The sequence below is a fragment of the Bubalus kerabau genome, chromosome 6, assembly GCF_029407905.1.
Source record: "Bubalus kerabau isolate K-KA32 ecotype Philippines breed swamp buffalo chromosome 6, PCC_UOA_SB_1v2, whole genome shotgun sequence".
Lineage (NCBI taxonomy): Eukaryota > Metazoa > Chordata > Mammalia > Artiodactyla > Bovidae > Bubalus > Bubalus kerabau.
In genome coordinates, this window is record NC_073629.1 from 78,698,986 (window position 1) to 78,720,455 (window position 21,470).

Genomic DNA, 21,470 nt, shown 5'->3' on the forward strand with positions numbered 1-21,470 from the left:
TTGTACTCCGCTCTCCATGTCCCACGGAGAAGGCGATGGCACCCCACTCCAGTTCTCTTGCCTGGAAAATCCCATGGACGGAGGAGCCTGGTGGGCTGCAGTCCATGGGGTTGCTAAGAGTCAGGCACGACTGAGCGACTTGACTTTCACTTTTCACTTTCATGCATTGGAGAAGGAAATGGCAACCCACTCCAGTGTTCTTGCCTGGAGAATCCCAGGGATGGGGGAGCCTGGTGGGCTGCCACCTGTGGGGTTGCACAGAGTCGGACACGACTGAAGCGACTTAGCAGCAGTAGCAGCAGCTCCATGTCCCAACGTCCTGACAGGGCCCTACAAAGTCTGTCCCTCGCTTGCCCTTCAATTTCAATTTCAGCTCTTGCTTCTCTTCTCCCCCACTCTATTTCATCTACACAGACCTCCTTGCTGTTCTTTTCAAATACAGGGCATGCTGTCTCTTTAGGGTGTTTGGACAGAATATTTTCTTTACCTGGAACACTGTACTGCCAGATACTTGCATGGCTGGTTGCCGTATGCCTATATATTTTTGCTCAAATGTTACCTACTCATGGAAGTTTACCCTGACCACCTTATTTAAAATTGCAACCTGCTCTTCCTCTTCTGATGCTCTGAAGCCCTCTTATTCTATTTTTCTGTTTATTTCTGTGTATACTATGCATTTTCTATCTCCCCTGCTACAATGTAAGTTCCATGAGGGTATAGATCTCTGCCTGTATTGTTCACTTATCTTTCCAAGCTCCTAGAATGAGTTCTGGTCATTGCTTAATATTTGTTTGATGAATTCTCTATGGATTGGTGATAAAAAAACACTTTGAAAACTATAAAGGTCTTTAATGGTAGTATCTTTTTAATTTACAATAAATTATATAACTCTCGAGCTTTTATATCTTTAAATGTAAACAAGTGATAATGCCTATTCCACCTTTCTTATGAATCAGTGTGAGATTTAATACTAATGTTATTAATAAGATAATAATTCATTATTTTCCCTTCCATGACATTTATTTGCCATTATTATTGTTTGTCTTTTTAGAGGAAAAATTATTTGTTATTTGTGGGGATTGGATATGTTGTTCGGAGGTTGGATATGTAAATATGCCTGAGGATGGCATATTCTGGAAAGAAAACGAGCAGTTGGGTCTCAGATCTCATTCACAGTTGTAGTTCTGATACTTAACAATTGTGTGATTTTGAAAGCTTTGTTTTTTTTCTGATCTTCAGTTTTCTTACATATTTCCGTTAGAAACCTGTATCTTTAGAGTTGTTGGAATGAAATAATCCAATGAATGAAGTACCTGATTCATTGCTTGATAATTTATGCTTAGTAGATAACCAGTTTCTTTCATTAATAGTTGTGAGGAACGGCCAGGATATAAGGATCAACATGGTGAACTGGTTCTGAGTTTGCATGTAGCCTAAGCTTCCTTCATTTCTAAAAATCTAGATTAAAGAGTCTTTATGATACATTATAGGCCTGATTCAGAAATGCCTTGATTTTTTTTTTTGTCTCCTTCATGTAAGAACTTGATGGTTAAAATGAAGTAAGAGCTGCTGTTTGCATTTTCAGATGTCTGCAGTTAAATCTCATAACATAGTATCTTATAAGAAATATTGGGGTTTTTCCCACATTGCAGGCTATTTTAAAAAAAAACTTCAGTGCCTGAGTATGTTGGAATAGTTCATGTGTCAGCCCAACATATGTCAAATCTAAAGTCTTGAAAGTTTCTTTTTGTGTTAAGAGGTGATTGTGGTTCTGGTTAAACAGTACTGTTTTGCTAGCAAGGTTAGTTGATAATGATGTCCTTGGTACTTTTCCCTTACGTAGTATTTTTAATAATTTTGAATTGCCTTCACATTTTATTATAATAAATTTTACAGGCCATATCTCTTTAATCTCTGTTTCATTACAGAGTTAAGGAGAGTAAGCAGTATACTTATTTGCGAGTCAGCATTCAAATTATTTGCAGAGTTAGGATTAGAGTCCAGATGACCTTGTGTTTCAAATACCATTTCTTTCCATTACAACTTGCATTTCAGTGTCTGTAAAGGAAAGTATATGTTGCCTTTTTTTTTCTTTCACTTTTCCTCTTTAAAATAAAAATTATGGTTTTGGGTTTTTTTCCATCTTACACTAGTTAGTAAGTGGACTCATGGATTGCGAACATTACTTTTTATTTTTTTTAATGTGAAAAACCAAACTTAGATTGGCTACTTAGTAGATTTCACATTGATTGGAAATGGTATGAGTCCATCCTTGGCTGATTGCACTTTGAAAGAAATCACTAATAAAACTGTACTTGTGAGTACTCTGATGAATCTAGCTTCCCTTCATCCTGCTTGGTTTTTGGGTTTTTTTTTTTTTGCTGTCTCAGGAAAAGTTTAAATAGTCCTTTCTGATAGGATTCAATTCTAGGAAGCAAGAGGTTTGTATTGGTAGGTTCTCAGGCTCCAATTTGATTTTTTTTTTTTTTTTTTCTGTCCCCCAGTAGGGCTCTGTTAAGAGCCTGGCTGTCTCCAACGTCCCTAAGTGCCTTTTTCCAGTGGCCAATTACTGTGTGTTCACTCGAGCTCAAAAAAGCAGCAGAGCGAGTGGGGGATGAATGGTGAAGGGTGGTGACAAAAGATGCCTCTGCGCTTCCACCAGAAGCTGGGCTCTGGCCTGTGTCTTTGGCCCAAGTAATGCAGGCTTTCCAGATAATGACCCCAGCATCTCCACAACTGCCCAGGCTAGAATTCATAGAACTTTAGGAGTTTATTTTTATCTATGATTCTTTTTTTTTTTTCCTTCTATTAAAAAAACAACAACAACAACATGATTTAAATACAGTAAAATCCCCCCCCATTTCCTATACAGTTCTGGGAGTTTTGATAAATGCATACAGTTACATAACTACCACTGCCATATTCAAGGCATAAAACAATTCTAATACCTCCCAGATCTCCCTGTGTCCTTTTTCATTGAACTCTCTCCCCTACAAAGATCTGTTTTGTATCCATATGATGTCCCGAATGTTGTATAATGACACAAAATGTTGTGCAGCTCTTTGTCTGACTCAACATATTGCATGAGATTCCGTGTTGCATTTGAGGTTCTGTGGTGTGCATGTACCAGTAGTTTGTACCTCTTTCCTGCTGACTGTGGATCCCATAGGGTGGTATGTGCATGCTTAGTGGCTCAGTCATGTCTGACTCTTTGTGATGCTTTGAACTGTAGCCCGCCAAGCTCCTCTGTCTGTGGGGTTTTGCAGGCAAGAATACTGGAGTGGGTTGCCATTTCCTCTCCAGGGAATCTTCCCAACCCAGGAATAGAACCTGAGTCTTCTGCATTGTAGGTGGATTCTTTACCTGCAGAGCCACTGGGGAATTCCCTTTTACTGCTGAATAGTATTCTATGATGGAATTCCCAGATCAGAGATTGAACCTGTGTCTCCTGCCTTTGCAGGTGGATTCTTTACCATTGAGTCACTTGGGAAGCCCTGAAGTTCCTTTATTATCACTATTTTATAAATGAGGAGGCTGAGGCTTAGAAAGTTGCAGTCTGATGCATTCTGAAGACATGCATTGGGCCTGTTTCTGTTTGCCTGCCACTGTGCTCTAGAGAGATGTGGTGCATTCACTCATAGCTCTGCCAAGGTCACACAGCTCATGTCATTGAAGGATTTCAGCCCTGATGGGTTGAACTCCAGAGTCCAGGTTCTCACCCTTTAATGAATTATCATTCAGTAAATGACTAATTAGTTATAATGTAGCCTAAGTGAACCATATGTAGCCATTGCCACTTTAGATTCTCAGCTATCTGAGGGCAGAAATCACTTGTCTTATTTGTAGTTGTGAGTACTTATCAGTGCCTGGTCTGTAACAGGCATCCAACTAGTAATAATAATAACCAAATACCAGACAATATTTTTTTATGCTTAGTCTTATTCTCCGCATTGCCCTAAGTATGCCGTACTTAATCTAACAGTTCTCTGAGATAGGTGCTGTGAGTATTTCATTTCATAGAGGGGCTGAGAAACTTGCCATGTATTATCCAGCTGGTGAAGCATTCAGTCCATGATTGCCTTCCAAGTTTCCTTAACTGCAGTCCAGTAAAAGTGAATAGAGGAATAAATTAATTTTATTTTCATATCCCATCAGCATATGTCATCATACTGGTTACATAACTCTTGAGCCAGCCTCCTTTTGTGTAACACACCCCATTTTTCTGTACCTTCTGACATCAAACCAGAGTCTGTATAGTCTCTGGGGTGGGCCGTGATGCAGCTCAGAGTCTGGCTCCAGAGAGGACTTTGGTCTAGCCACTTCTGCCTGGCTCCTGAATCTACTGTTCCTGCATTTGGGACTCCCTTACCTGTTTCCTTAAAAGGAGGTTTTGCTTTCTGGTTCCAGCCTTCTCCTCCTGCATAATTCCATCCTGGCAGACTCTTCTAGTTCCAGGCTTCTCCTGAAGTGAGGATGTGAGCTCTTCTTAGTGGTTCTGTCATTTGGAGAGACAAGGACATGTTTTGTATTATCAGTGGGTTGCTGCTGCTGTAACAGTTACCAGGCTTTTAATAGAGATGAATAACTGACTTCTCACTGGAATAACTTGGACTTCTAAAAGGATATAGGGAGGTTAGCTAGCCCTTCCTTACAAAAGAGCACTGAGATGGAATATAGCAGCAGATTTGTATTCGGTTATGGGCACTGCCACTGGCTATTTATATAGTTCACTTTTCATAACCCAGTTTTCTTTTGCCCAGTTTTTAAGCTAGGGTTGTCTGCTTTAGTTCAGCTACTAAACTTCCCTGATTGATCCTGGTCATGAGGTCTAAAGTTATTTTGCAGGAGACTAATGACATTTGAAGGAACTTCTTCCAGGTGTGGGAAATATATATATTACCTTTTTAAAAGTTCTAACAGGAGTCCTCTACCTACCTTTTAAGGTTTTTTTTGTTTTGTTTTTTTTTTGTTTTTTTTTGTTTTTTTAAAGGCAGAAAAGAAAAAGGAGTAGAAGTAGGGGAGAAAATGATGGAAATGCTTGAGCAGTTTGGATTCAGCCCTGAGTTGGGGAAGAGTATCAAAGATATCAGGAAAGCAAAAAAACCCCCAAAAAACCCTGTTTCCAAATATGTGAGAGAAACGCCCCCTTTCCAAAAACACTGACATTAAATGGGAAGAATAGGTAGAAAGCAAGTTTTTAGGTTCATATTCTTTTGTTTCATTAACTTTTCTCTAGTTGAGTCCTTTAAAAAACAAAACTGTATTGTACATGAAGGCAATCTTATCAGAATTCTAATCTTAAAAGAGAGCATCTACCTGACTCACATCAGTTAATAATTAACAAATTATATCCTTATCAATGCCATTGAGTTCCAAAGAAATCGCAACAAAATTTGGGAGCCTTTTAATTTTTTTTGTAAACTTACTCCTGGCCAAATTCCTAAAATGCCTAGGCAGATAGAATGGTTAACATCCTGGTCAGACTTTTGTGACTGAGGTACTTCTATTTTTAAAGTATATGCACACGAGGGAATGACATTTAATGTCCTGTAATGGCACCCACTCCAGTCCTCTTGCCTGGAGAATCCCGTGGACGGAGGAGCCTGGTGGGCTGCAGTCCATGGGGTCGCTGAGGGTTGGACCCGACTGAGTGACTTGACTTTCACTTTTCACTTTCATGCATTGGAGAAGGAAATGGCAACCCACTCCAGTGTTCTTGCCTGGAGTATCCCAGGGACGGGGGAGCCTGGTGGGCTGCCATCTCTGGGGTTGCACAGAGTCGGACACGACTGAAGTGACTTTGCAGCAGCAGCAGCAATAAATCATAACAAAAATAATATGAAAAAGAATGTATTTATGTATATATATATATATGAAATTGCATAACTTTGCTGTACACCAGAAACTAACATAACTTTGTAAATCAACTCTACTTCAATAAAAACTAAAGAAAGTATGTGCACAGACTGACACTTACCTTGATATGGAAGGGACATAGATATCTGTGAAGGCAACATGGGGGTTAATATTTGTTGAGTGCCTAGTCTATGACGGCCACCTTTACAACATTGTTTCATTTAATCATCCCCGAGCTCACATGAAAACTAAATTGAGACTCAGAGGGGTGAAATAACTTGCCCAAGGTCACACAGCCACCATAGTAAGAAGCAGAGCTGGGACTCTAACCCTGATCTGACTATAAAAATCTGCTGCATGGTTTAGCCATGTGAGAGCACATTGGATAAGAGGGTAAAATGGTCTCACTTTGTTTGAACATTTTCAGTCTCTCTGCTTACCTCCTGTCTTAACCACCGGCTTGTCTTTATTCTCCTGTCTCCTTAAGGAGATGACTGATTAATATGCAAAGGCTTAGACTAATTTTTACCTTAAGAGAATTTGTAATCTAGTTGGGAAGGTTCATTTATTCCTAAACACACATGATAGGTACTTCTAATACGTTCCCTCAAAAGAGCTTTCAGGAGGCTGTGTAGCCCAGGTGGGCTTGAGGTCCCCCAAATAATCATTGTCCCAGAAGAGCGAACCCTCCTGGTGGTAGGTATGGTAGACAAGTGTGAGCGGTGGCAGCAGCCGGCTCAGAGGCCAAGGGCTCAGATGATGTAGGCTCTCCACTGTTCACTTGATGCTAATTGGAGAGAAACCAGCTCTGTGAGTCTCCCCAGGATCTGCATGTTTTCTTTCTTGTGTGTGTGCGTGGGTGCTCAGTCATGTCTGACTCTTTGCAGCCCCGTGGACTGCAGCCTACCAGGTTCCTCCATCCATGGAATTTTCCAGGCAAGACTACTGGAGTGGGTTGCCATTTCCAGGATATCTTCCTGACCCTGGGATCAAACGTGCTTCTCTTGCATTTCCTGCATTGACAGGAGATGCCTTGACAGTCTGCATTGACGAGGTGGATTCCTTCCATTGCGCCACCTGGGAAGCCTGTTTTCTTACTTATTGGGATGTTTTTTATTTTTATTAAAAAGTATTTCTGCCTCGAATGATTATTTTTGAAAATGCAAAAAATACAAGTAGAAATCACCTATAATCTCAGTCTAGATGTAACTATCATTAATATTCTTATTTTGTTTCTTCCAGACTTTATTCCGATGCATTAATGTACATATTCATGTTCATTTAAATAAAATAGGGTTGGAGAATGCTGAACTATTTTTTCATTTTAAAGGTCATGGCCAGCTCTTTATTTTCTGTCATTTAAATAAATGCCTAGCATTCTATTGTATGAATTTATATAAAACTCTATTGTGAGACACTTATCCTTTAGCTAATTTTCTGAAGTTATAGATTTTGTGATAAATGCTTTGTCAGTAAGTCTATGAAGATGTATACAGTTCATCCATGAAATAGATTGCTAGGTCAGAGGATAAGCAGAATTCTGAGGTTTTTATTTCAACAAATTGTCATGAAGAAAGACTGTATAAAATTGGCACTCCTGCTGACAAGTATATGCAAATATTCGTTTTTCCAAAGCATCAACGACAGTGGATAGTACCATGATGAGGGAGTGTCTCCAGTTTGGTAAATGAAAATGCTGTATATTTTCATTTTATGTGGTGGTGTTTAAGAGGTAGCTCCAACCCTCACTCCAGGTTACCTTATATTTGTGCCATTCCTTCCTTCCTCCCTGATGGTGGTTTTCTGTTTTGCAGCATTGCTGGGAGCCTGGTATATTCCTACATCACCTTCTCTGAAGAGCAGCTGAGCAAACAATCAGAAGCCAGTAGCAAGCTGGACATTAAGGGGAAAGGAGCAGTATGACAAGGGTTGCATCGACTGCATTGGCCCAAGTTTTTGATCAAATGGGAACACTGGCAATTCTTATACTGAGGTGTCTTGATCATGAAGAAAAGACCATTGCACTTGTACAATCTGAGGATTGATTGCTGCCTTTTAAAATTTTATGAGAGAAACTTATAATTGACTCTTTTAAATATGCCCTTAGAATTAATTTATATCAGACTGGAAAATGTACTGGGCTTTTTTATTTATTTTTCTTCTATGCCGACAGTGAAACATCCATGTTTTGAAAATATTTTATTCCATAGTCTGATATCCAGGTGCCCCTGAGAGCCACATATCTAAAGCGTTCCATCAGGAGCCTCACTGTTCACGTCGTTGCTGAGTCTGGAGACAGTTTTGGCCTTCCTTCTGCTGGAAATGCACCTGAGGATCTGAAGTTAGTCGTCTTTGAATTTTCTTTCTTAACGATTGTCTTTTCTTCATGAGTCTACCATCACTGCTTTGGCCAAAGAGGACATCTTTGGCACTAAAGAAATGTGTGTGGCTTCAAAGTGTATTGGTTTCTACATTGGCTTTCCTGAGAGCTCATGGGATGAAGTAGGGTGTGTTCCTTGAAAATGTCCTATTCCCTCTATGTTGTGTAGGATGAGGAAAATGAAGGGGTGAAGGAAGTAGACCTTTTACTCATTTTATTCATCTGTCGGAGTCAGTCATTCAACTAAAAGGTATCGTGCGTGTAATAGGTGCCAGGCATTGTGCTGAGTGCTGGGGGTGGAGAGATGTTCTTAGAGGTAGTTGCCTGATCTTGCTCCTGCTATAGTGACCAAGGGTAAGACTGAGAACTTAGCTCCATGGATTTATTCAGAAGATGTTGTGACTGTGAACAAGTCTTGGAGGTTTTCTCAGCTCTCAGAAACTGCAAATCTATATGCAGGGTTAGAAGCACAGCTCCACAGCGATGTGAAGCCAAATGCTGCAGTGTACATCAAATGCATATGAACCCTGCCATCCTAAACCATGAGCTCAGCTGTTCTTGCCCGAGTGAGAATGGCATGCTGGGAACATGACCTCCATCTATTTCCCCTTGCTTCCTGCCTCTGGGTTTTGTTGCTGCTCTTTTTACTCCTGCTTGAATCAGTATGGCCAGCCTTACATTTCTGAGTGTACGATTCGAGGGGAAGGGCTGGTGAGATGTTCTGTACGGTCCGGGCTTGGACTGCGCTGCTGGCACCGTCAGTGTTGGAGCCATCAGCTTCCTTCCTCTCCTTCAGTGGCATGAGCATAACCTCTTTCCTTTGGACGCTCCTGCCACATCCCACATTAATGAGCAGGCCTGCCTCTCTCAAGGTCAGTGCTGCATCCTGGGAGAGCAGCCGTGGATGGGCCTTGCCTGAATTGCCTCTTTGGGCAGGTCGGGTGTTAACTCAAACACAGCAGTGTGACTTGGCTTAGAGACATCCATTGACTTGGGAGATAAATGCTCAGGCCAGCTGTGCAGTCATGTGCAGGAAGCTGGCTACCTTTGCGTTGGTGTACATGATGGTTTTCATTTCATCAGGTTTGCAATCTGCTGGCCTTTGTTGACCTAAACAGCTAGTATTCTGGTGCCTCAACAGGGAACCTGGAAGGTTTTGATTTCGTCCTATTTTTGAAAAAGAGTTATATTGAGGTCCTTTTCATATTCATATCTTTCCCTTATTTTTGGTTTGTCTTTGTCAAAGCCTAGCCAGTGGTGCTGGGTCCCTGGAATTAGCCTCATAGCCAACTCTCAAGTTAGTAGCTCCATATAGGGAGTCCTGAGACACTGTTTCCTAATATTATGTGAGCTGAGGAAGTTTAAGTGGGAGAATAGGATATTATGTTGTGCAAGATATCATCTTATCCCTGTTTTATTGATAAGAAAGACTCGGAGAAAGATGACTTGCTAATAAGTCAGAATTCCTGTTTTTTTTCCACTGAACTGTGCTGCCATTGATAACCCCACCTTCTCCTCTGAGGAAGTAGTGGTGCCAGCTGAGCTGGCCTGAGCTCTTTGGAGGAGGCAAGTGGTTGATGGAATTTAGAGTCCGCAAGGAATAGGCTTTGTGCGTCAGAGAGAGTGATGGGCTCTCTGCGTGCCTGAGCTTCTGTCTTACTCCAGGCTGGCCATGGGTGACACGCACTCCTGCCTATGAATTTTGCTGCCCCTGCCCACTTTTGCCTGGGGACAAGGGGAATGCATTTTGGGAGCTAATTTTGGTAGTTCTGTTCCTTCTTCTTTGAGCTATTGGGAGGAGGGAACTTTGACATTAGAAATAGTTTGTGTGCATTCAGAGATGTTGGACTAAGACCCACTCCACCCGCCCCCAGCCCCGCCAAGTGTTGAACTGCTTCTTGGAGAGTCGGTTTCCTTGAAGATGTGCCATCTCTCTAGGTCTTATTTGAGAAAATCGTGCTTAGTAATAACTTCACTAAATGCACATGACATTAGGGCCCATGGCCTAGACTGAGCTTTCTGACTGATGCAGCGGAGCAGCTTCAGGCTCTCTGCCCTGTTCATGTTGATTGTTGGATTCCCCTTCACCTGCCATCAACATCTTAAGAGGAAGAAGCCTGGGGAGGTTGGAGATTGAATAGACTGACCAACCATTTTTGTAGTTTGTTTTCAGTTATGTGCAGGCTTGGTTATGGCACAGGAAGAGATGTGCCTGGTATTCCAGCATCTTACAAAGCAAAAGTTCTTTGATCTGGAAACTACCTCCTGGGAGAAAAAGAGGCAGTATAGAATTAAATCCTGAATTTGCCCTCTGAGACAGATGAGCTGTGGTGAGGATGCTGAAAACACATTTGTAACTAGTGGCTCCTTTTTTTGAGTTAATAACAGCGATGCTCTCTTTGACCAGTCTGTTTTTAAGGCAGTGCCAGATTGATTTGAGTAACCTGATTGGTCAGGTTACACGTTGCCAGCATGTCAGGTGATTTTTAACTCCTTCGCGTGACTGTTGACTGTAGGACTCAGTCATTTGTAGGATCCAGCTTGCACATAGGTTAAGAAAGAGAAGTATGTTTTGCGTTTGTTCTTTGTAGTTCTTATTGTATCAGCCATGCATGGAAAGTTCACAGCAGTAATGCTGATATAGGATCTTCATGGAGAGAAGAGTAGAGTTTCACTTTTGACTAGTTTGAAGTAGTACCCAGGATTTTGGGCAGGCCTACCTTTATTTTGGTTGTTATGGCATCTTTCAGTGAGCAGAGATTGACTATTTTATGCCAGGCATTATGTGAAGCTCTGCGGCAGCTGAGGTGAAGAGGACGTGGTTCTCATTCTCAAGGAACGTATAATTCTTTAGCCAGACCCCGATTGAGAGAAAGCAGCAGATGAAAGGAGTCAGCGATTGATGAGTAGAAGCTGCCTGCATGGTTGTCAGCACTGGTGATTAGGGTGTCCCACCCATAGAGTTGACCGAAGCACTTCTTTAAGAGGACTTACACTAGTCCTCTAGCTCTGAGATGAGAGCCAGGCCATTCAAATTCTGTGACTCCCCGGGTCCCTCTGCTCTCTCCTGCATGTATTCTTGCTTCCCCTTAGCTGTGTACTACTGGTTCCTCCCTATGAACAAGGCTGTGATTGATTTTTCTGTCCATGAGGGAAAAATAATAATCTTCAAAATAAATAAGGCAAAGGATGCAGACTCCTCAGCACAATGCCTCGTGCATATTAGGCACTCAGCAAACGTTACTGTCATGATTTCAGGGTTAGACTGTAGGCAAAGATTAAGAGTCTTAATTTGTGCTCCTTCAATGCTAGAGGCCTGGGCAATGTATTTCTTTTTGAATGTGACCCTATAATTTGGTTGCTTCTAGAATGGTTAAAGAAGAGTTTCTGCTCATGGTCAACTTTTTAAAATATCTAGTGTGTATAGTTGGGCTATTGTATGATGCAGGTGATTCTACCTTTAAACAAGATTCTGTTCTTTAAAAAAGAAAAAAATGACTCTCATATTTTGGTAAATTAAAAAAAAATTAGTATCTATCTCAGAGAAATATAATTACACTTCAGAACGGTGATTCCGTTAAAAGTTCCCCAGTTTGTTACATTAAGGTAGCTCCTGTGTAGGTTGGACGTTCTTTCTTCTCATCTCCGAATTAAATGCATTAGCTTCATGCTGCCTCTGTGTCCAGGCTTTTGTCAGTTGTTGGTATTCGTGAACCTCTGGCATCATCGCTGTTTTCTAAGCCTACCTTCTAGTTCTTACTGTTAGGATGCCACTTCATCATGTATGAGGAGATATTCTATGATGGGTTTTTTTTAAGCTTTCTTTTTTGAAAATACTTTTTAAAAAGAAATCTACTGGTTAGATTTTTTTTGTCTCACAAGATGTTTTTAGAGATTATTTTGTTCATAAACATTTCTTTCTCATGCTGATAATCAACTGATTTTTGTCTACAAATGTTGGTCTGTCACAGTATTTTTTCAATATAGATTCTATTTACCAAATGACCATTTTAGTGTTTTTAAAAGGTACTGAGGATTGAGATATGTAAATCAGGTGACATAAATACGAAAATTATGTGCCTAAATATTTTTGTAAAGGTGTCAAATAAATACTTTTTCTTCAACCCATGTATTAAAATTTCTTTCTAAGTGCCTGCAGAGACAGTCAAGAGCTGTAAGTCTGCCTCAATTTAAGAGGATGACATCCTAATTAGTTGACTGAGACACAATAGAGAAAATACTGTTTGCCAATGTGATATTATGATTTATAATAAGAAATATGTATTTGGTCTTTGTCCTTATTCCTGGCACACTGCTCCTAAAACCCATGTAATTTCCTATATAAGAGCTACAGGAAAATCTTTTATTAGGGTATGTAGTTTTGTTTCCAGTTCATGAAATAGCTCCAGAGCCATAAAGGTGAAAAGGGTGCCTTTTGATAGCATCTTTCAACCATTCCTAAGGTTATGTTAATGAGATGGCTTTTGGAAACTCCCTAAGGCTGGGAGCTGGTTGCCAAGGGAACCAACTGAGAGATTTATATTGGAACTTTCAGCCTCCATACATCTGCTCTTTCCAAGTGAAGAGAAGAGAGGCTAGGGGAGAGGAGCTAGAGGTTAAATCTGTGGCCATTGATTTAGTCAATCATGTCAACATAATGAAGCCTACATAAACGTCCACGAACTATGAGATCCGGACAGCTCCCAAGTTACTGAACGTGCTTAGGTGATGGTCTCTTGGAACAGTGTGCAGGGTCTGCATGCGCCCCACACTCCGTGCCCTCTGCAGCTCTTCCATCTGCTATTCCCGAGTTACATATTTTTGTAATAAACCAATAGTTTAGTAAGTAAACTCTTTTCCTGAGTTCTGTGAGCCACTCCCACAAATTAATCGAACCTGAGAAGAGTGTGATTTATAGCTGTTTGGTCAGAAGCACAGGTGGCAATCTGGATTTGTGATTTGTGTTGGAAATGGGTTGAAGGAACAGTCTTGTGGGACTCGGCCTTTTGCTGCGGGATCTGATACTAACTCCAAGTTCAGTATCAGAACTGAATTGTAGCTCATGTAGCCCATGTAGCAGATTGGCTTGGTATGGGGCAAAAACACACGTTTGGTAACCAGAAATGTGAGTACGGTGCAGAGAAGATGACCTGGGAGCAGTTTTTCCTTTACAGCCATTCAATCCTTTGCATGAATAGCACATATGACTCAATATTCAGTGTCTGGTGTACTTGTGGTAAACTGAAAGGAAAGAAATGCATATAAAAATTGCCTTTAAAACATTTCATCTCCTTAATCAGGTGCTTAAGACTCTGAATAACTTTATTAGGAAATAACCCCCAAATATAAAACATGCTATTCAAGAAGCTATTGGTACTGGCAAAAACAGGTAAAAGTACATTAAGGCATTAAAAAAGGACTGTGGTAAAATACATAATGTAAAACTTACTGTCTTAATGCTTTTGAAGTGTCCAGTTCAGGAGCAATACTGTATATTCACACTGTTCTGCAGCCAGGCTCCAGAACCTTTTCCATCTTGTAAAACTGCAGTCGGTAATCATTACAGAGCTCGGTCCCTGCTGCCCCCAGACTCTGGCAACTACCATTCTACTTTGTGCCTCCCTGGATAACTCCTGTAAGTAAAATCGTACAGTATCTGTCATTCTGTGACTGTCTTATTTCACTTAACATAATGTCCTTGAGGGTCATCTGTGTCATAGCACGTGTCAGCATTTCTTTCCAAGGCTGAATAATTTTCCATTGTATGTATATGCTAGCTTTTGTACATCCGTCCATCCGCTGCTGGACACTGGTTTCTTCCAGCATGTGGCTATTGTGAATAAGAATTGCTAAACATGCCAAGCTGTCACTTTGAGTTGCTCTAACAAATGGCCATAGATGGCAAATAACAAACATTGATTTCTCACAGCTCTGAGGCTGGAATGTCCAAGATCAAAATGCCAGCAGATGTGGCAGCTGCTAAGAGTCCGCTTCCTGGTTTGCAGATGTCCATCTTCTCAAAGCCTCATGTGGGAGAGAGCAGAGAGGAAGCAAGCTGTCTTGATTCTTCTTAAAAGGACTCTTAATCTTGAGGGCTCCACCTTCATGATTTAGCTGCCTACCAAAGACCACATCTGCAAATATTATCTTGTCAGGGATTGGGGTTTTAACAGATGAATTGGGAGCAGGGGATGGGACACAAAATCTATAGGAGTGGTGTACAAATAGGCTTTTGATTCTTCTTTGGAATTGCTAGGTCATATAATAATTCTATTTTAAATTTTTTGAGGAGTGGCTGTACTGTTCTCCGTTGTGACTGTACCATTTAACGTTCCCACCAGTAGTGCACGAAGATTCCAATTTCACATCCTTGTCAACACTTGTTATTTTCTTTTATTGGTAGCCATCCTGCTTAGTGTGAGATGATATCTTATTGTGATTTGTATTTTTCTAACAACTAGTGAGCATTTTTTCATATGCTTGTTGCTCACGTAATATACTTTCTTTGGAGAAATGTCTATTCAAGTCCATTTTTTTTTTAATTGGATTTTTTGGTTCTTGAATTGTAGAGATATTCTGCAGTTATAAAGTATTATGAATTTTAACCCCTTATCAAATTATCTGCAACTATTTTCTCCCATTCTGTAGGTTGCCTTTTGATTCTTGTTGACTGGTGTCCTTTGACGTACAGTTTTAAATTTTGATGTAGTGCGATTTGTCTATTTTTACTTAGGTTGACTATTCTTTTGGTGTCATATCCAAGAGATAATTGCCAAGACCATTGTCATGAAGACTTTTCTCTATATTTTCTTCTAAGAGTTGTATAATTTTACATCTTAGGTCTATTTTTAGTTAGCTTTTGTATATGGTTCTACTTCCAATTCCTTTTTTTTTTTTTTTCAGCTTGAATATCCAGCTTTCAGAGACTGTCCCTAAGGCATTTGTTGTAATCAACTTTTAATGTCTTATCAGAGTTTTTTCTTTCTAATTTGTGAGATATGTGCTCTTTCATGCAGCCTTTCCTCTACTGGTTTATCATCTTGCTCAGCTTCCACTCACAGGGCTGTCAGTTACTGGGGCAGAGCACAGAATTGGGGCCTTTGTGTATCCACAGCAGGTAAGCGGAAACCAGGGCCCTTCAGGACTTCCTCCCTGTAGAAGAAAAGGGACAGACATCTTCTTCTGTCTATCCATCCATCTGTGCAGTAAGACTGAGCTCACTGGGACCAGCACCCAGCCTCTAGGAGAGGCCTGGCCCAACCTTTTTACACATGAAGCTCAAGGAGGTAACAGCTGTGCACTGGAGTTGTGGAACCCACATTCCAATCCTGGTCAGTCTTTGCTCTTCACCACCACATTAGTTTCTTTTTGTTTTTTCGTTAATTAATTCAAGAAGCATCAGTTAGAACTGGACATAGAACAACAGACTGGTTTCAAATCAGGAAAGGAGTACGTCAAGACTGTATATTGTCACCCTACTTATTTAACTTATATGCAGAGTACATCATGAGAAACGCTGAACTGGATGAAGCACAAGCTGGAATCAAGGTTGCCAGGAGAAGCATCAATAACCTCAGATATGCAGATGACACCACCCTTATGGCAGAAAGCAAAGAACTAAAGAGCCTCTTGATGAAAGTGAAAGAGGAGAGTGAAAATGTTGGCTTAAAACTCAGCATTCAGAAAACTAAGATCATGGCATCCGGTCCCATCACTTCATGGGAAATAGATGGGGAAACAATGGAAACAGTGACAAACTTTATTTTGAGGGGCTCCAAAATCACTATAGATGGTGACTGCAGCCATGAAATTAAAAGACGCTTATTCCTTGGAAGAAAAGTTATGACCAACCTAGATAGCATATTGAAAAGCAGAGACGTTACTTTGCCAACAAAGGTCCATCTAGTCAAGGCTGTGGTTTTTCCAGTGGTCATATATGGATGTGAGAGTTGGACTATAAAGAAAGCTGAGCACAGAATTGATGCTTTTGAACTGTGGTGTTGGAGAAGACTCTTGAGAGTCCCTTGGACTGCAAGGAGATCCATCCAGTCCATCCTGAAGGAAATCAGTCCTGAATATTCATTGGAAGGACTGATGCTGAAGCTCCAATACTTTGACCACCTGATGCAAACACCTGACTCATTTGAAAAGACCCTGATGCTGGGAAAGATTGAAAGTGGTAGGGGAAGGGGATGACAGAGGATGAGATGATTGGATGGCATAACTGACTCAATGGACATGAGTTTGAGTAAGCTCTGGGAGTTGGTGATGGCCAGGGAACCCTGGTGTGCTGCAGTCCACGGGGTTGCAAAGAGTCAGACACGACTGAATGACTAAATTGAACTGAACTGATTTATTTATCTGTGTTGGGTCTTAGTTGCATCATGTGGGATCTTTCCTTGTTGTGTACGGCTCCCTAGTTGTGGGTCCGAGGCTCTGGAGTATGCAGTTTCAGTACTTGGGGCTTAGTTGCCATGCCCCCTATTGCACCTCCCGGTGTTAGTTCCCGAACCAGGGGTCAAACCTACATCCCCTCTGTTGCAAGGCAGAATCTTAACCACTGGACAACCAGGGAAGTTCTCAAACTAGATTCTTGTTTTTCCTAGTCTGCCTGTAATAAACTTGGTGGTATCTATCTCATCACCACCATATGCCTGTCTGTTGGTGGCATTCTTCATTCAGAGTTCATACACAATGGATTTAAAGCTGGTGAAGCTGGTAGCTGGTTCAATCTGAGAAGGAAAAGCAACCAGCCATGCTTTTCAGCTGTGCTGATGGTGCCCTCTTGTGGCAACAGCTGCCACTGCGGGCTATGTGATAGTGAAGAAAGGGAAACTGTTAGTCGCTCAGTTGTGTCTGACTTTGTGACCCTATGGACTGTAGTCCACCAGGCTCCTCTGTCCGTGGAATTCTCCAGGCAAGAATACTGGAGTGGGCATTCCTTTCAGAGGCTCTTCCCCACACAGGAATTAAACCCAGGTCTGCATTGCGGGCAGATTCTTGCCATCTGAGCCACCGTTTGTTTTACAAGAAGGAAAAGCAGTATTACTTATTTATGTTATGCCTACTATAGGCTTTCGTGGAGTTAAAACTTCATATCATGTGTTTCCATGTTACAGTGTTGCTGTAAAAATGGTACCTTAAGCAAGGCTGAGGGATTTGTCCCTCAGATAAACTTAAATCTGAGCTTTGACTCCAAAGCCTATTTAAAGAATTACAGATAACATCCCTGTGTTAGGAGACTGCAGCAGGAAAGTTCACCAGAGTGCCTCATTGTGTCTGCTTATCCTTCAGGTAACTTATTTTTTTTCAATGAGTATTTTTGAGGACAATATCTACAAATGATGACAGAATCATGAAATTACCCGAGCTGTATGTAAGAAGCTGTGGGAGGAAGAATGCCATCCTAACTGGGAATGGTAGGAAAATCTCTTGCGAGAGCATTTGAGCTGATACTTAGAGGGACAACTAGGATTCCACTGAGAAAGCACTGGAGGTACAGGCCTCCAACATTCCAGGGCCATTGTATCCGTTTCTGTCTGGAATGCATTCCACCCTCCCCCCATGTCTTTATAGCGCATGCCATCTCTAGGCCTTCTTTGGTGGTACCCCACCACACTCCTGGCCTCTTTTCATGCTTCACCTCCACAGCAGTTGTCTGCTCTAATGAAATTTAAGTTCAGTGAAGGCAGAGATGTTGGTCTGTTTTGTTTGCTCTGATATCCCTGGCACCTAGAACAGTGCTGGATATGTTTGTAGGGACACAGTATTTCTTGAATACATCCAGTCAGTAGCTACATTTACTAAGCACAGCAAGGCAGAAACATGGCCTTTTCTTCCCTTTAGGAAGATCATGGCAGCTGCAGTATTTGGACTGTATATTGTAGACTGATGAATTCAAATCTTACAGGGGCCAGGCAGGTAAAAATTGTGAGTCTGAATAAATGCAACCCACACTATAATAGTTAGTGCCAGGGCTTGTGGTATCTACCTGCTTAAATGAAAACAAAACAGATCTGCCAGCCAGTTTTGGCCCACTGGCTGCCAGTGTGCCTAAAGCAAGGAACTACTTTTGGTCAGACGAGGATGCTGTCAGGGAAAGTTCCAAGAAGCGGGGGATTGTACAGGTAAGTACCTCAGCTAGAGAAGGATGCACGGTCCTGGTGAGAAACTATGGAGTCCTAACGTGGCTGTGAAAGCATGAAAGAGAAACAGGATTTGCATTATTTTAGAAGGTAAGATTAGTAGGTGATGATGAAATTTGTTTCTATTTTTTGTTTATAAGTAAAACTGTGGTGAGTTATTTTTTTAAACCTAAATCTGGCTTCAGGAGACCAAACATAAACATTTTTAATGTATTTATCTTAGGTTTCCAAGTGTTTTCCAAAAAGATAAATTTGGTGTGTAGCAATGAAATGGAGTACTTGCACTATCCACAGTAAAAATAAATTTACTGAGCATTTGGTATGTGCTAGGTAGGCATTTTTTGTGGGCACCTTACGTATTGATACATTTTAACTCTCTAAAGTGTCATATTATTAACTTATTTTAGAGGTGAAAAAACAGGCACAGGAAGTTCCCATTGTTGAACAGTGGTGATTGTGAAAAATTCTTTGCTTTACAGAATATACACTTCCTGTAAGGCCTACCTTTTGCTCTGAGTTCCCAGAGCTGTGCAGTACAGTGTAATGTTTGAGTGTGGAGGGAGTGTCAAGCTATTCCTTTAAATCAAATTAGATGAGTCCCCATCTTGCCACTTACCAGGAAATTCAATCTTAGCCCTTCTCTAAGGTTAGACAAGATTTGAGGGAGTTGTATGATGCCTGGAATATAGACGGGGCACCTTGTTACTTACCTTCAGCCCCTCACGGTCACTCCTTAGTGACTAACTCTATGGTGTCCTTTGAAGGCAGGTGGCAGCACAGATTCCAAACTTTGACACAGAGGTAGTTTCTCTTCCTGTTCCGATGCTTTGTGTGCAGCCTGTCCTGTCCCTGTGCGGCCATTCCTCTGATGTCTTGCTTCATGATGAGACTTGCATTCCAGTTTTTCCCAGAGCCTATGGACCATTTTCCCCGCCCCCGTCTCCTCCCCCTTCCACCAATTTGGGGACTTTCTTCTTTCAGAACTGACTTCTGAGAAATAGTCTAGGAGAAAATGTTAGTGAACAACATGTGCTTTTTACCTCACAACACACTTCTTTCCTGAAAGCAATGCAAAGATCTGACTTGGAAAAATAGAAAGTGGACAAAATCCAAATGATTGGAAAGGTCTTTCATCTTCTCAAGGTGGCTTAGTTTCCCATTTTGTAGGTTGGGGAAAACAATGTTGTGACTTTGATTTATGAATATCTATCCCAGTGCATGTAATGGCAACCACTCAATATGGTACATGGTATTTTTTGTAATCGTGTTGTTTCAGCCGCCTACTGACCCTTCATCTGTGACCAGCACGTGCTCCTTTTGAACAAATGGCTCTTCCAACCATCCTAGCCAAATGAATCCAAAAGGGGCTGCCACCTTATGAGTTGCCTGCAAGGTGGCAGATAGTACTTCACTCCTCTGGCCGGAGGGACTGATAAGCTAAGGGTTGAGCCCATGGTCCTAGCCAAGAATGCTGCTGCTGCTAAGTCACTTCAGTCATGTCCGACTGTGTGCGACCCCAGAGACGACAGCCCACCAGGCTCCCCCGTCCCTGGGATTCTACAGGCAAGAACACTGGAGTGGGTTGCCATTTGAATACATAAACTATTAAGTGTTGTGAAGGAAGAGAAGAGAGGGCCCTGATCTTATCTAAGCTCAGTCTAAGGCTGTTGAACTTTGGACCTGTCATTTCCCCATTTTAAGCCTTAGGTGTTCCCTTCCATAAAATGAGGATTGAGTGGGAGGTTCCAGTTGCTAAATCATTGCTGACTCTTTGGGCTCCAGCAGGTTCCCTCACACAGCTGCTGCTTCATTTATAGGCTTCTCGTTGGCTCTGCAGAAGGCCCAGTGCACAGCGTTCTGTTGGAGCTGTTGTACCTAGCAAAGCACACCATGCTAGTTTACTTTGGGCTTCCTATTTTATTTGGCTGTCCTGGGTCTTTGTTGCTGCATGGGCTTTCTCTAGTTGCAGCAGACTGCTACTCTAGTTGCGGTGCAGACATCGTTGCGGTGGCTTCTCTAGTTGCAGAGCACAGGCTTTAGGACATGCAGGCTTCAGTAGCTGTGGCATGTGGGCTCAGTAGTTGCGGTTCCTGGGCTCTAGAGCACAGGCTCAATAGTTGTGGCACACAGGCTTTGTTGCTCCGTGGCATGTGAGATCTTCCCAGATGAGGGATTGAACCCATGTCTTATTGGCATGCAGATTCTTTACCACTGAGCCACCAGGGAAGCCATGAACACATTTTATTGTGGACATTAATGGTTCTATACTCTGCTATTAATGTGGTTCTATACTCTGCTATTGATCTTTTATAAAATATACATATTACCTCCCTAAAATCTGAAAAATTAGGGCTACAGGGATTTTGGATGAGGGATTATATAAACCTGTGCAACTACTGAGTATCTAGTAGTTTCTGGGGATAAACATTCCCCATGTGTGATTTTATAATCTCTGTGGTATCACTGTGGGTATTGTGCTTTACAGATGGGCAGTTTTAGTGTTTTCTTTAGCATAAGATTATGAGTGAGTGAAGTCACTCAGTCGTGTCTGACTCTTTGTGATCTCATGGACTATAGCCCACCAGGCTCCTCTGTCCATGGTATTCTCCAAGCAAGAATACTGGAGTGGATTGCCATTTCCTCCTCCAGGGAATCTTCCCGATCCAGGGATTGAACCTGGGTCTCTCATTGCAGGTACTCTTTAGTGTCTGAGCCACTAGGGAAGCTTTAAGATTACAAAGTAATGGCAAAATCAAGAGGAGATATCTTGAAATATGGCTGAATTTGGATGAGTAGAATGCAAAGAGGTGGCATGGTGTAAAAAATGCTGTTTGAACAGGAAGATCCTAAGCACAGTTGACCTTTGAATAATGGAGCTATTAGAGATGCTTACCCCAACCCTGAACAGTTGAAAACCTGAGTGCTGCTATGTCTGCCTCAAAATAAAGGACTTAGTAAATGATTCACCCAAAGGCAGGAAGCTGAGCCAGTTTGGATACAATCAGTACTCAAACCCTAGTTCTTTTGATTCCATGTATTGTGATTTCTAATCAAACACAAATTTTTCTCCACACTTAAGGATCTGCAAA

At 41.5% G+C, this 21,470-nt stretch overlaps 1 protein-coding gene across 1 annotated transcript in view; it reads left to right on the top strand.

The window, feature by feature from the left end:
• The window catches only part of SLC35D1 (solute carrier family 35 member D1), a 47,235-nt gene extending 34,875 nt beyond the window's left edge, over positions 1 to 12,360 (top strand). The window contains exon 12 of the mRNA XM_055585529.1: positions 7,671 to 12,360. Coding sequence (XP_055441504.1) covers positions 7,671 to 7,779 — 109 coding nt within the window. The 3' untranslated portion in view covers positions 7,780 to 12,360. The remainder of the gene's footprint in view (positions 1 to 7,670) is intronic.
• The last annotated feature ends 9,110 nt before the right edge of the window (positions 12,361 to 21,470 follow it).